General features: G+C 42.9%; 2 protein-coding genes across 4 annotated transcripts in view; both read right to left on the reverse strand.

Moving 5' to 3' along the window:
• Positions 1–681: 681 nt before the first annotated feature.
• On the reverse strand, positions 682–8,237 carry EPGN (epithelial mitogen). Of its 3 annotated transcripts, none has more exons than XM_032186744.1 (5): positions 7,877–8,237; positions 7,289–7,378; positions 3,121–3,238; positions 2,406–2,558; positions 682–2,105 (listed from the first exon to the last, which is right to left on the reverse strand). In XM_032186744.1, the coding sequence occupies exons 1-5, from the start codon at positions 7,911–7,913 to the stop codon at positions 2,051–2,053; spliced, it is 453 nt and encodes a 150-aa protein (XP_032042635.1). In that variant the 5' UTR covers positions 7,914–8,237; the 3' UTR covers positions 682–2,050. The 3 variants fall into 3 exon arrangements, with proteins under 3 accessions (XP_032042635.1, XP_032042634.1, XP_032042633.1); XM_032186743.1 differs by having other exon boundaries at positions 3,121–3,241; XM_032186742.1 differs by having other exon boundaries at positions 3,121–3,241; positions 7,289–7,402.
• A 2,742-nt stretch (positions 8,238–10,979) lies between these two features.
• The window catches only part of MTHFD2L (methylenetetrahydrofolate dehydrogenase (NADP+ dependent) 2 like), a 35,669-nt gene continuing 31,636 nt past the window's right edge, over positions 10,980–15,012 (reverse strand). The window contains exon 8 of the mRNA XM_032187294.1: positions 10,980–11,823. Within this exon, the coding sequence (XP_032043185.1) occupies positions 11,711–11,823 (113 nt within the window). The 3' untranslated portion in view covers positions 10,980–11,710. The remainder of the gene's footprint in view (positions 11,824–15,012) is intronic.

Genomic DNA, 15,012 nt, shown 5'->3' on the forward strand with positions numbered 1-15,012 from the left:
ATCTCTCTGCTGACAGCTCTTTAGGACAAAAGAAATTCCAGCTGTTCAAACTCCTGCCTTGAAAACTCCTCAAGCAGCTGCATATATGCACTGAAAAAGTGTTCCTGTGAATGGCTGCTCCATGACAGACTTCTTGATGCAGAAAGATGGTTTTTCTACACATGAACGCAACACTTGCAAGGTGTGTACAGGAAGGGACACTGGAAAAGATTAATTTGCACGACGAGTGCTTTGTAGCTTTTCCTCTTTTCGGCTTGTCCAGCGATTAAAATTTCTCAGAGATACAAGGAAGATCTTTAACCTGTGTTTTCCTGATGACGTGCAGTTTTTAACAGGTACTTCAGTTCAGCCTTTGGACAGTGTGTGTGTGCAAGGGGTGAGGGGTGTTTTTTGCACGCCTATGTGCATTTGCACAGGTATTAACATCTGATTGCTCTCTCACTACATACAGGTGACACAGAAAACAGGGCAACAACTGAAAGCTGACTTCAAAATCATGTCCAATCAGGGTGATGTGCTGTGGGTTTTTTTTTTTGTTTGCCCCCCCCTTTTTTTTTTTTTGTATGAAATCAAGAGCTGAGACTCAGTTACTGACCAGGATCCCCCATGTGAGAAGCCCACTGAACTTCTGAACACTCAAGTGCTCAGCGTGCATTTACCTCCTCAAAATCCAGCCTTCCGTACACACTTCAGCATTACCATTGTAGTCTCACAAATACACAGCTTATTATTATTATTATTTTAAACAAAAAACAAATGACAACCATCCTCTGGTAAAAATGAACTCACATAACAAAGAAATTGAACCTCTCAGCAACGCATAGCAATTTATGAGCCTGCATTATTCCACAAAAATCCCAAAGATTGTTGAGGTACCTATCTGCCTTTTCCTTGTAGATGACTAAGCACAGCAAATTTGTCTACAATGTGCAACAGCTGAAATGAAAAATCTCTGGGAGCCATCTCCAGTCTCATCAGCAATGGCAAATCCTCCAAATGTCAGTGAGAAGTCACAAATAGTGCCACCATCCTTACAACCAACTCAGTCTCTTCTCCTTGAACAAAATCCTCCGGCCTTCGCATTTCTTTGTAGGAAAGACGAAGAAAAACAAGCACCTGGTAATAATCTGTCTGGCCATGATGAAACAAAATCCCTGTGGCCATTTCTTTTTTATCTGAGTGGTCACGTTGTGCACAGGATGTGCACAAGGAGTAAAATGAACATGCTTCCTTGGCAAAGCCATGCTAAGTTGCATAACAAAATTCCAGATTCTGTAGCAGGTGGAGTCTTGTTCTGAAATCACCATGCAGCAAGGCAATGTTTTGCATTAAGTTTCAGCAATGTGATGAGCTGCTATATGATGTTTGGGAAGACTTGTGTTCTTTGTCATGAGCACACTCCATAATCCATTTCGAGAAAGATGTTGATTTCCTTCTGTCGTCAAAAATGTTAAGAACTTGCTGTGTCCCAAGGTGTCATAGTCTAATTTTCCAGAAATTGCATACCTGTTATTCCAGATTTTACTAAGTCTCCGAGAACAATGTATTTTCCTCAGTCCAAAGCACTTGATGATTTTGTCCCATACGGCAATAGAAGCAGAATCCAGATGGCTTCTCATCAGCACATGATGTTCAGAATACAATGCCATTATGAAACAGGTTGTTTCAGGGAAGGAGAAAAAAAAAAAGACAGGAAAGACCAGAGCAGAACACTGTACTAGGGCTTGAAATGACCAAAAACTAGATAAAATGACTCAGTCCTCCCCTGGACAAATACGAACCGCAGGAGAGCGCTGAGAAGGCTGCAAGTATCCCTTGCTGTTCTGACCTGCTCATCTAGCAGCCTTCACTAGAAATATCAAGTCTTTCTTCAAAAGTGAGTGGAGCCCAGCAGTTCTGCAGCAGTTCCGTTTACACGCTCGCTCCGTCACTCCCTTCATTTCACCTCGTCAGCGAGGCTGGGGTACCTGCTAGGTGGTGGGGGGTGGCTCTCCAAACAGAACCGCCTCTTGCCTACAGGCAGATTGCTAAGTGTCCCAGCGCCACGTCTTCACAACGCCGTCTCTCCTGTGCAGACTTTGTAGGGCGATTTCAATTTCCTGCATCTAAAATGGAAAAGGTTGTGTCATTTTAGCCAGACACCTGTAAAACCCCCGTAGTCTGAACAGAACTAGATGTAATTGCTTGATTCATTTAAGTAGCCCCAACAAAACCCACTTTTAGCAAAGCTGCACCGTGTTATACAACCGGCAGATCAGAAAACAGAAATATTGAGCGTCAGCTCCTTTAAGATCACACAACAAATGTAAGAACATGCTCCCAATGCCCTTGTAAAAACTCTGCACAGCTCTCCCCCCCACTGTAATTCAGTTGAACAGAATGAGAAGGTTACACGTCTCCCGTACCTCTTTCTTACGTAGCAGTAGATGATGGCAAGTATCCCACTTGTCAGTATCCCTACACCAATTCCCACAGCAATGTAGCGTTCGTAAGAATTATGTGCGTAGGAATTTAGTGTTAAATGTTCACACCTCTCTCCATTATAACCTGCAAGGCACCTACAAATTAAATATACACCGTGTAAAAATTACTCAGAATATCTTAGACTTTGTACTTCAGAAACACATGTTAGTTTTGAGTAGTTTTAAACAATTTAGAACAAGTCTAAACTAGGATGGACTGAATCTGGGACTCAGTCAGAACCTCTTCAACAAGACCACCAGTTGTCCCAGTTTATCTAGGGTATGTAAGCAGCTGTACAGTAGTGGAGTTGGAGCTGTCATCCTAAAATATCCTGTCCCCTTTGCTGCGCCTGCTGTGAACATTCTTTAACTATGGTGCTAGTTCTGATCTGAGATGCCACTGAGGCTGTGGATCTAGAGAGTTAATTCTCCCTCTTTCTTCCTTAGTATTGTAACAGCACAGCATTATTGCTTTGTCATCAGTCCTGAGCCAGCACAGCATCCGAGACTGTGCCAAGCTTTAAGCCTGCAGATACTTCAATGCCACTTGGAAGTTGTGCTCTGCTGAAACTTGGGTTACATTACAACAATAAAGCATAGCAGAGAAAGAAACGAGGCTAATTCTGTAAGAAGAGTACTTATCAACAGTGTTATTTACTTGCAGATGGGTTTCCTCAGCTCACTGTGGAAAGCGCAGAGTCCATTAATGCAATAGCTGTGGTGTTCTTCCAGACAGGTCTGCATAAGCTTCAAGAGCCTCGGCTGCTCTGTGTACTCTACTGTCAAAGGGGAAAAAGCCGCATTATATTTGGAAAAAAAAAAAATCGAGTAATTCAAAAATATTTTCACAACTCAAGAGGAACAGACAGCTCGTGCAGAAAGACACCTAATATACAGATTCACTGGGATAGGTCTCTTGACAAACGCTGCTATCAGAACAAGCTTCTAAGATCCACCAGCTTGACTTTGGAAGAAGAACAAACTGCAAGTAAATTACTTGCTCTTGAAGAGTGTGTAGAAAAATGATGATGGAATATTCGCTCAGGGGGCTACGAGTACAATGAGAGCACTGAATTATTCTTAGCATGCTTCCCAGTTTGAATTCAAACAATGAATTCTTTTCCCTTTTCCTCCCAGCACAAGACAAATCACTGCACTCCTGTCTGTCAGTACTGCAGCTACAATTAAGCGAGGAATGGTGGGATTGCTCCCTCAACCTGTTCTCCATGGTCTCCTGTTAGCAGAGTGTCCAGTTATGGTTTGATTAATCTGTCACAAGAAAAGGGCTGCAGCAAACAGAAAGAAGGCTCAAAGTGAGTATCAGTTTGAACTGGTCTCTCAACCCAATTTACAGCAGTCTCCAGTGGGGTGGGATGTCCAGTGTGTTACTCTCTGAGGGGACAGTTCTAAGATGACTGAAGATGATTTATTTCCTCACTGAGCCAACATCAGCAGCAGCTTTCCGTTAGGACCACAAGAAACACAACGTCAGGTGGGAAGGTGACAAGGTGCCCAGGTCTGCTCAGTGACTAACCAACGGCGCAGCAAACAGAAAGCCTCCTTTCTAAGTGCTGAATCAAGGTTTAGAAAGATTATACTGACAAAACAATTATCAGATTCAAGACTAACACCACCAATTCCCCCCATTTTCTGAGCCAAGTTCAGTCTGAGTCGTTTCACAGCAGGAATCCACTCGTGCACTCAGATTGAAAAACACTGCTTTGAAAATAGTGCCCCCTAACATCTTACAGAGAAATCAGACTTCCAGCTTATGGAGAGGTCTCTAGAGAAAAAGTCTTCTCGAAAAAGAGCAAAGGGATTTCTTCTTTCTCAGGCAAAGCTACAGAGGAGAAGGAAAAGCTTATCTTAATTTAAAACATAATTCTTTGGGCTGAGAAAACAGCACATTTCCAGCACGTTCCCTAGTCTTGTAAAAAGTAAAAAGAAAGACTCACAAGTGCCTCTTGATGATTTGTGGAGAAAGAAGTCCTGAAGCTAGAAACACAAGGCCAGAAGCTGTATTACCAGCTGCATATTTTTGGCCTAGTAATCCAGCGACAGACAACACTTGTGCTCTGTGGGAGATGTCCAAGCTCAGTCCCCATCTGTACAGCACACTGCAGCGCAGCAGAGAGGGCCTGGAACAACTCCCAGGTCAGCCCCGCATGCAGCAGCACTCAGTGGTGAGCTTCATGCTCCCACTGCTACGTTGCCAAAGCATCCCTCCTGATTTGCACCACCTTTGCCGAGAGATGGCAGCCTTCCATCCAGCCACTCCTGGAAGAAAGCTTGCTTAGTGCACACAGACACTTCCCCGGAGTACCCAAGTCAGCTTTGTCATCAGAAACTAAGGTCAGCCTTGAACAGAGGCCTGCCTGGAAAGTGCTCAAGACAAACATCTCGTAACACAGGCCACAAGAGAGTGAGCTCGCCCTCCCTTACTTCAGGAGCGAGAGCTTTGTCCAGTGTGGATTGCAAGATCCCATCTGAAGTGTACGCACGCAAATCCCAAGTGCTAATTATTCTGACATTGCAAAAGTACAAATGATTACCTTTACAAGAATGATGAGTCTCGAAAACAAAAAGAAAGATTTTCTAACCCATCCCAGAGCATTATGCTAATTCATATCACATTATCCACCTAGATACTAAACGAGCTGTTGAACAAACACATCCATGTGCCCTTTCAAGTCACGTGAGGAAAGAAAAGCATGCTGTGTAAGCACCCGACAGCTGCCTACCACTGAGTCATTCCTGCAGATACACTTGGCAAGATCCGACTTGAAATCAAAAACGACAGGAACCTGGAAGCCCGGGCATGCCAAAACTGACAGACCGGCTACCAAAAGAGCGAGCCACTAAGACCACGACAGCTCAGCCTTAAGGTATGGTGTGCCAGGGAGGAACGGGAGCGTCAGGAAGGGGAGGGAAGGGGTCAGCCCCAGGTTCGGGACCTCCCTTGAAGTCACACAGAAGAAGCAGCTTGTGGCAATGAAGGGGCCTCGTTTTTCCCCATTAAACCAAGCCCGTCCCGAATTCTGGCTGAAAATTTCACTACAAAAGTTTCATTTTGGTTGAAAGAGCATCTGAAGTTGTTCGACCCTGCTTTGTAAGCTCTCCACACGTTTTTTCCCCCGACTGATCACAGAGCCTAATGCTTCCCAGTGCCAGCACTGGTTACACTGGCCTGCCTAAGGTATAACAACAGGAAACTGGACGTGGTCTTGTAGATGGGATGAAGATGGAGTTATTCCTCGAGCAGAAGTTAGGCGTTCTCCACAAGCTGCACTTCAGTCCTCAGAGGACTTGCAGTCCCACAGAAAACTGCTGTTTCCTCTAGTGATTCTTACCCGTGAATTCAGTTTCTCTGGTGACCCTCCAATCATTTCTTTCTCATCTTCTTGCCAGAAATCACATTTTCTGATTTATCAAGGGCTGCGTATAAGGTACGCCTACATATACTTTTAACTACCTGTGCAAACGTGTGCTTGAAGGGCTATACATTTGTGGTATTACTGAGGAAAACACGCTCTCAGCTAACAGCACGGGGACCTAGTGGATTTGCACAACTGCAACTAGCAGGGAACAATTGCAGTCACGGTTGTGTTCCTGTAAACACAACTCTTATTTACTAAAATATGACCCATAACTCCTGCTGGCTAGAAATAATACAGGGTACGTATCGAGTCCCAACAAATACGGCTACTTCACTATACTCCTGCACTGGAAGAACTGTGTCAGACACATCCACTAGGCCAGACCACAGACGCTGGGCTAATAAATCAAACTACTGCAGTCAAAAATCAACACCACCTTGACTGTTACAAGTATGTAGATGTGTGTGCAAGTGCATATACATATGTATTATATATATATACACATACACACAAAAATAATACAGTCCAACACATACAGCATGTGTACGAACGTGCTTGTGTCTATAAAACTGTACCGCGTTGACAAAACAGACACAAAAAGAGAACAGCAGTTTGACTTGTTATGAGAAAAATAAAAAGCTTATGGATCTACTAAAAAAAGCTTGCAAGACATCCCAAGATGACTTACAATTAGCAGAAAATGATTTGTATGCATGTTTATGTTCTTTTAAAAGTACAAAGACATTAATAAGTATCACAGTTAAAATCCTTTCCTCCTTTACTGACCTGCCAAAACCTCAGTTCCAGATCGCACAGGTCTCCAAAAGTAATGACATCACTAGCACCTGAAGTAACATCAAGAATGCAGCTTGCAGGATAAACACAGCACTCTGGTCTCAGATGTTGGCAAGTAAATAGCTTGAGTTCACATTTCAGTCAGAAAAGAAAGTGAAGAGAGCGCTAGCACTCTGAAAAGGGCTGGGGAAGCTGTGATAGCCGAAAGCAAAACTGTAACAAAGAAAAACTACTGAGTAACCGTAATGAGAGGCATCACTTTAAGTTACGTTTGCCGCATTCTCACTTCAGTGCATAAAGACTCAGACTGAAGACAGCTAGAAACCAAGCACTAGTTAAAACATAAATGACCAGTAAAAGTGTAGATAATCTATCCCAAATAGCCTCAAAATACCTTCCCCTAATTATAAAAAGGGTTGGATAAGTGATTCTTGAGCTGGTCAGCAACGAGCCTACCACAGCTGAGCGACAGCCATTATTTCAGAGAGGATTTTAAGGCTCCATGAATAAAGTAAGCTCATCCCACACGTACAATATATTCAAAACCCAACTTTGTCTAACTGACAGGAGCCTTACAGCAGCTATTAGCATAAAACAAAATAAAACCTATTTAGTGGCAGATTAATAGAGAAAAACAGAATGGAACACAAATACCTTCAGTGTTGTTTTTTGTCCAGTTATTCCACAACTCTGTGCTGAGGGATGAAACAGTAATAGCTGATTCTTCACTCAGTGCCCCCATTGCTGTGTAATGCAAATAGATGCTTACTGTAACAGAAAAACTCAGCGTATCTATTCAAGGTTCATTTCATTCAGAAAGCATTTACCCACTTATTACAAATTCTGATGCAATGCAGAAAAGTAATAACAGCTCATGTAAAATGTTCCTGCCTCAAACCTCCTTTTGTCATGGAATAATTATTACGATTGTGAGAGAAAAAAATATATCATTTGCAGAAATCCAAAATCCATCTCCATTCGATTATCTATGTAACTTCTGACAAGGCTACCTGCAATATATTACAGACGATATTACACCTACTTAACAAAGTAGCCTCTTCTCCAAGTCTAAATTATTATTTATCTGTTAAAAACTTTGTTGAGGTTCACATTAACTAAAACAATGCTGCTTCACAACGTCTTTGCATGTTTTCTACTCCTACTGCTTATTTCAGGTAGAGTGAGCTCCTGCTCCAGAAAGCCCAGCGTACTATGCCATAGAAAAGCCCCCTCCAAACCTACCTTTCAGCAAAATATAAATTAGCATTCCAAATGCCATTGCAGGCAGCTGCTTTAGCACCTTTTCAATTCTTCTTTCCAGGTAGCTTGTTTGCTCTGCTTATCTGTGCTCCCGTGTGTTTTCTCTTGCACTTATATGCCATGAAGCGTCATCTGCTGTTCTCGCCAATCAAAAAAAGGTGCATCTGGCAACAACCTCAGCCCCTGGGGCAACCACACATTTATTTAGGAAACTACTATTATCTAGCAATGGGATCAGGTTTTCTTTTGAAACCCTAGTTTCCTATTACCTGTGGGCATTATTGTGCATGCAAAGATGCAGTTTTCAAGAGCCCTGGTATGTGCCAGAGCAGATCAATGAAATACAGCAAAAACAGAAGCGAGCAAAACAAACAAAAAAAAGATGTATTGTGAACAAGGTGCTCTTTCTTTCCCTTAGCAATGCAAGTCTTGTGGTAATTCCAGGCAGATGGTCAACATTCAGCTTGCTGCCACGGATTTCAGGAAGCGGGGTCCAGCCCCTGCTTTGCCCCAGTCCCTTCTGTGCCCCAGTTTGCTGCTATCCTGACGAGGAACTGCGAGTGCAGCTAGTGCAAGGAGTAGGAAGCGATCAGACACGCAGATAACGGCTGATGTTCTCCAGCAGCGACTGCCAGCAAGAGGCCTTTGATCACAGGCTCTGGGGAGCCGGAGGGGCGTGCTAACCACTTTGCATTCAGCCTGCCCTGCGCACAGGCCTCTGAAGCAAGGCAGGGCACCAGCCCCATCAGAGACTGTGGTTGTGCAGGGTGGCAGGTGGGAGCCGGCAGAGTGCAGAGAAAACAAAGGGGAGAGAAAATACTGGCTGAAAGAGGAGGCTGTACACGGCCACGCCATCATTCCTGCTGCCTCTATCCAGCCACGAGAGCGCATCGCTCCCCTTTCAAGGAAGTGGGTAGCGTAATGAGAGCAATCATGGTTTTTACATCAAGTATTTGTAGGTCTTTAAGACATACCTGACATACACAGTTCTTGTACTAAGCTGCTCTCCACAGCCCTAAATACTCTCCTTTGTCACAGGCACCTTGGAACAAGTAGGACTGGTCCCTCCAAAGGGTTCTTAGGCAGCCACACGCACTGGAGGAGATCATCAGAAAGGCCCAGTTCAGTAACACAAAATCACTTCAACATCCCCAAAACTCTTGACTCTAACCCCAAGAAAACTGCTAACTTCACCCCAACTTGCGGTTTCTCGACTGTGAGCTCTGAGCAACAAAAAACTTACCACAACTGATTTAAAAAACAAAAACCACACAAAACCTTCTGATAGATGCCCTAACAACTCCGGTCAGCTCAAGTTCTCCCTCTACACCACGCTCTCCTCAGTGATCTATGGGATTAAATCTAACCACTTCATAAGTTCAGGGAAAAACACAAGCTAGTTATGCACATTTTAATTATGCGTTCTCCTGCTCATGGACTGCATTCCAGGAGGCTTTTCCCTTCCTTCAGTATCCTGAATTGCCACATGCCTGCACACTGATCTAGTGCAGCTCGTGCACTCCCCGGATCGACGGGAGTGCGTGTGCCTTCCTGGATAACCTTTGCTATCAGTCCCAAGCAGGGGTAAGTCTCATGAGCCTTCCTTTCAACACACATCTGCACAATGGGAACTTAATCCGGCTTGAATCCGAGAGGCGGCTTCATCATTAGGCAACAGAGCTGGGTGCGGTAGGCCTGCGAGAAGGGTTCAGCAGACGAGGCCGTGCGGCTGTCCACCACGGGGTGTTTGTGCTCGGACCAGACCTGACTGGGTCCTGGCACACGAGCGTGCTTTTCAGGCTGGAAACTGTCCGTTCCCTCTGGATGTCACGGCGGAGGGCACTCTCACAGATGCGCCTGGCAGCTCCCAAAACGGCATGCCGCTGAGCGAAACCTCCGTCTGGCTGGCTTTTGTGCAAGGCTAACTCACCCGGGAGAGGTGAAAAGAGAAAAAGCTGAAGATGCACAATGAACTGCTTGCAGGATATGAAAGAGGCAGACTCATTTGAGTGACATAAGCAAAATGCCTTAGGTTGTTCTTCTGCCAAAAATGCGGAGTCCGTTTTCAGTCAAAGCACAGAAAGTGACCGTCAGTTCAGGAAAGCAACGTGAACAAACAAAATAATGAACAAGCAAAACACGAACAACGTTCCACTTTTAACATGCTGAAAAAGAAAAAAACAACACCAACTGTATTAACATTTGCCACAGAAAGATCTGCAGAACTGAACAAGTTTTATTCCACCTCAGCCCATGATGGGTTGACCAACTGCTTAATTTGAACAGATAAGCAAGTGTCTGCACTATTGCTTCCATGTGCTTAGTGATGCATCTGTGAAGCTATTTTACGACCACTACATTAAGCAAAACTCTCAGAAAGACCATCAGAAGAACAAGCAGCACAGAAACAACGATCCATTTCCTTCTTTTTATTATAGCAAGCATTATTTTTTTAAATAAACAGAAGCAGTATTGAGTCACACTTCTTTCTCTTCCCCATTCACGTAATCTTGAGTCTACTGGCATATGCCAAAGGCTCATGACTGAAATAATGTTTGCCCAAATGAGATAAATTTATGAAGACAACAGCCCAAACTGATTCCCACTGACTTCAGTGGGAACTGGGGGCGGCTCTTCACGTCAATAGTGCATACACTCAGTAAACCTGGCATCTTCACAGTAATGCCCCCTGAAATTTCATATTGCATGAGACTATTCTGGATCTGTCTTTGGAACTAAACATACTGCTAATTATTCCTCTTCCCACTTATTTTCCCAGTCTCTATTTCCCTTTAAAGCAAGCATTTTATTATCCCACCCAGTTCTCTCTAAGCAGCAAAATGTAAACAAGGAAAGGCCTCAGCCTTCCACCATGAACTAAAATCCTTCATGCTGCTTCAGAAAACAAGAGACCAAGTAAATTATTTCAAATTCCAATACAAATATTTCCACCATGGATAAACTTTTGCTTCTCTCTTTCTCTTCCGCCCCCACAACGTCATAGAAATGTACATTAAAAGTCACTTTAACAACATCCTATCCAGGTAAAGTCCAATCCAACCAAGTCACCGATTCAAAGTTTTTTTTTTTTTTTTTTTTTTGTAGGTACCACGTGTGAAAACATAGTCAAACAAATCCAGACATGGCAAGAAAACAATTCTGGCCTCAATTCTAAGTGCCTATTCATGCAGTCCTCTTGAATGCATTTAAGAGGAGAGTTTAGCCAATGTTTAAGTACACAACTGTTTTAAAATGCATACTGAGCATTTGCATTAATTGCCAGCAATAGTGACTGACAGGTGAAACAAATTCCAGTCTTTCATTCCTTTCAGATTTAAGATTGATGCTATCTAAATGTTTACCCAAAAATATAATATTCAAGACTTTAAACTACACATGGAGTGCTCCATGACATCAGAACCCAACCCAAAAGGTATCTAGCAAGCTGAAATCCAGTTTTTGCACATTTTAAACAAGATTGAGGGTCCCAAGTATTTAAATAAACTCGACAATAGCACCCCATCTCAAAATAAACAGGCATATTTGTAATTCAAGCTTTGTTCTTCATTTTCACACACACAGTTGACCACCACCAACACATCAGCACAGGTCGCATTCTCCAATTCAGTTTTGCTCACAAGTCAGTTGGAGGTAACACAAAGCATCTTAACATTTTGTAAACCATCACCTTCAATAGAGTTTACATGAAAAAATAAATACAACGTAGAAATAAATATCTTTGTAGTAAAAAATAAAGGTTTTGTATGTCAATAAATAGAACAATTTGGATTCTTCTTCCAAGACAGCCTGCTTGCTCTAGTAAAGGAGCTTTTTAGCAACTATGAGGGTGTTCTTCAGAAGCATTGCAACAGTCATAGGTCCCACCCCTCCTGGCACTGGAGTGATAAAGCCAGCTTTCTTCTTTACTTCTAAGAGAAAAGAGAGAGAGAAAAAAAAAGAAAAGGTATTGACTAAGAACGTGTCCAAAAACGTTTTTCTCCTTCATTTGTCCACACACGCCTAACTGATATCAAACACAAAGGCCCATAACTTGGGACAGGACTGGAGAACACGGGAAAATGAGAATGCAGAAATCTTGTTACAACCATGGTAGTCTTGGGATACAGTCAGAGCTGTGAGGTAGTGCTGTTGATTTGAGTATTACTATCCAGGGGCTATTTGCAGGGCATAGCTTCACAATCTGCTTAAGCCAATCTACCTGCATAAGGCTGCCCTTTCCTCAAGGGAGGACACTCCTACCAAACCTCGGTGCTACCAGGACAGGACCACCCCGGGAAGACGGCTCTGCACCTGCAGACCTTGATGCCACCTTCAATACTCCAAAGATCTCCTTCTGAAGGCCCAAAGCAAACCTATTCCTGAGGAGCTGCAAGAAGAGCAGGACGCTACCAAAACTGACAGCGAAGCACAAGCAAGTTGCTGCTTCTTTAGCCTCTTTTCCTCACTGCAGTTTGCAGCTTCTAACAAAGACATTGTACCATCATAACAAAGAGCTTCAGAAAAATGTAGAGGGAGAGAACAGTTTCCTGGCTGATTTGGTTTTTGCTTCCTAAGATGGATAAAGAGCAATAAATACAACTGTGCATGAGGAAAAACAGATGGCAGTGGCAAAATTCCCACTGCAATGGCAGCCATAAATACTCAGCTCCCTCAGAGAAGTTTTGTTTAAAATTTTATTTATTTATTTGTTTTAAAAAAGCACCACCACCAAACAGTGTTACTAGGGTGCCTATACTGAAGTGGAGGCACTGATTTTATTTAAGTCTCAAAGACAAAAATGAATTAGCTCCAACCACATAACATGTCAGACTAGCCAAAGTTAGCATATATCTCAAGCACTCGTGCTAGGAGATCAGTATGCCTGTATTTTTTTTTAAAGCATTTAAGGTAATACCCATCAAGTTCAACTCTTTGCACGAGGAATTAATGTCATGTAGCAAAAAGTCCTGATGTATTTACTGTGCAAGATATAATCAACTGAAATTTCAGGTTACTTGTAAAGGAATTCTGTGCACCTGGCTGGGAATTCATTGCATGACAAACCCTAATGAGCAGTTATTTGCTAAAAATGGTTAGTCCAAATGGCATATTACTGAGTACTATGAAGTTTTTTTTCCAAATGCCATTGTGAACCCTAGCCCTTGCTTAGAAACAATTTCCTGGAAAGTCACATTCTCCCTGCTGTCACCACGTGTCTGAAATGAAGTGTGGAAAGAAGCTGCAAGCTTGCCACATAGATGCAGTCTGTGTTGAATCTGACTATTTGAAAAGCATCGTTTTTGACAGGGTGCACACACACACACAGAAAACACCAAGCAAGAGCAACCCCGAAGCTACAGCCATTTCATGTTGGAGATGAGGAGACATTTCTTCTCAGAAAGAGTGGTCGGGCGTTGGAATGGGCCCTCCAAGGAGGTGGTGGCATCACTGTCCCTGTGGGTGCTTAAGGAGAAGTTGGACGTGGTGCTGAGAGACATGGATTAGTGGGTGACACTGGTGGTAGAGGGATGGTTGGACCAGATGATCTTCTTGGAGGGCTTCTCCAACCTTAATGGTTCTGTGATATCCACTGAACCCACTGGGTAGCAGAATCTATACCTAACCCTGAGAAGCAATCAATAGATGGAAAATTTGGCAGCTTGATTTTGGAACAAGCAGTGTATCTTGCCTCTGCTTTAACTGTACTTCTCTCCAAAGTACGCGGTGCTTCGCTGTTCTGAATAAAAAGCTCTTAGAAAAAAGAATTTGAAGAACTGGATATTATCTTCTTGAGCAAAACATTTATTAAGACTTTCAGGGACGTTAAAGGGAATGAAAAACACCATCTGAACTTCTCAACGCAGGGCCCTAACAACTGGATTCACAGAAGTTAGCGGCAAATATCTCACTGAACTGAAGAGCAGATTAAGCCTCGCTGAGGAGAGTTGCTAATTACAGCTGAGAAGGTTTTAATTACTCTGCTGATTGGTACCACCAGATATACTATTAAAAAGTTGGAAAGCTAAACAAATTGCAATGTGAGTTGTTGGTGGTTTTTTTTTTCCCAGTTATTCTTAGTATTTTCAAACACAAATAATTTGTCTTATTAGTTATACTATTTTGAGCTGCCTACTGTTTGAGATGGGTGTTTATGGTTAACACAGTTACTGCAAATTCCCAAGTCAATGTCATAATTATTGAAATGTACCCACATCTGAAGTGAACACCGTAACAATTAACATACAAACTGTTTTAGACATTTTACATTGAAATGAGCCCATTTCCATGGCAATGTTACACGTTTCTCTGTGGTGTTATTCAGAACACTCCTATCTTACTTACACAGAGGTGCAGTCCAGAGCTCAACTGTGCCTTACTGAAAGCAAGCCTTCTAATGAACATCATGGACAACATCCATCGCCTCTAGTGCTAGTAACTGTGCTCAGGAGTAAACACAGAGTATTCTGTTTTCACAAGTTGTTGGGGAATTTCTCTACCATACTCTGTCATTATGGAAATAGCTGTGGGTCAGCCTGGCAGAAGCCTTATTTTATATCAGCTAGAATACAAACACCTGGATATCTTATTCACAAAAGCTAACCCAGATTTTTAAATGAACAGGTGTCTAAGTTACAGACCTAACATCTGATAAATCTCCACTTCTACAGGTTAACATTCATCTGGTGAATGCAATTCTCCAAGACGAATGCCAGTGATCAAAGGGGGGAAAATAACCTGGTCCTTTCCTTGCGAAGTGTAGTTGGCCAGATGGTCCTAAAATAGCACTTTTAGTGTGACCACTGTCATGTCAGCACATCAGGTGCTGCACTGTTGCTTCCTTCAGAAGGTCTTGTTTCTGCTTCTCAGCAACAGCAGCACCTTGTCCCTAGCTTTACCTTGGCTTTCTGGAGATGCGTGCAGTTCTCCCAGGCGTTTCTCTGGCCATTTTGAAAATGTTGGTATACAAATTAGGTGCCTATGGGGGAGGAGCTGCTATTTTGCAGCTTCTTTAGAATCTGAAAATCTTCCTTTGATTCTTCAGAAGAAATGAAATGTAGATTATTTCCTTGAAAAACAGGATCCACTGCTTTGGAAACAGCCCTTCATTCCTACGTCCC

Source organism: Aythya fuligula, chromosome 4, assembly GCF_009819795.1.
Source record: "Aythya fuligula isolate bAytFul2 chromosome 4, bAytFul2.pri, whole genome shotgun sequence".
Classification (NCBI taxonomy): domain Eukaryota; kingdom Metazoa; phylum Chordata; class Aves; order Anseriformes; family Anatidae; genus Aythya; species Aythya fuligula.

Coding starts and splice junctions, on each gene's coding strand:
- EPGN (XM_032186742.1), bottom strand. CDS start 7,913: ATGGCATTTGGAATGCTAATTTATATTTTGCTGAAAG. Junction 7,403..7,876: donor AATTTATATTTTGCTGAAAG/GTAGGTTTGGAG, acceptor TTTCTGTTACAG/TAAGCATCTATTTGCATTAC. Junction 2,559..3,120: donor CTGAGGAAACCCATCTGCAA/GTAAATAACACT, acceptor TTTAATTTGTAG/GTGCCTTGCAGGTTATAATG.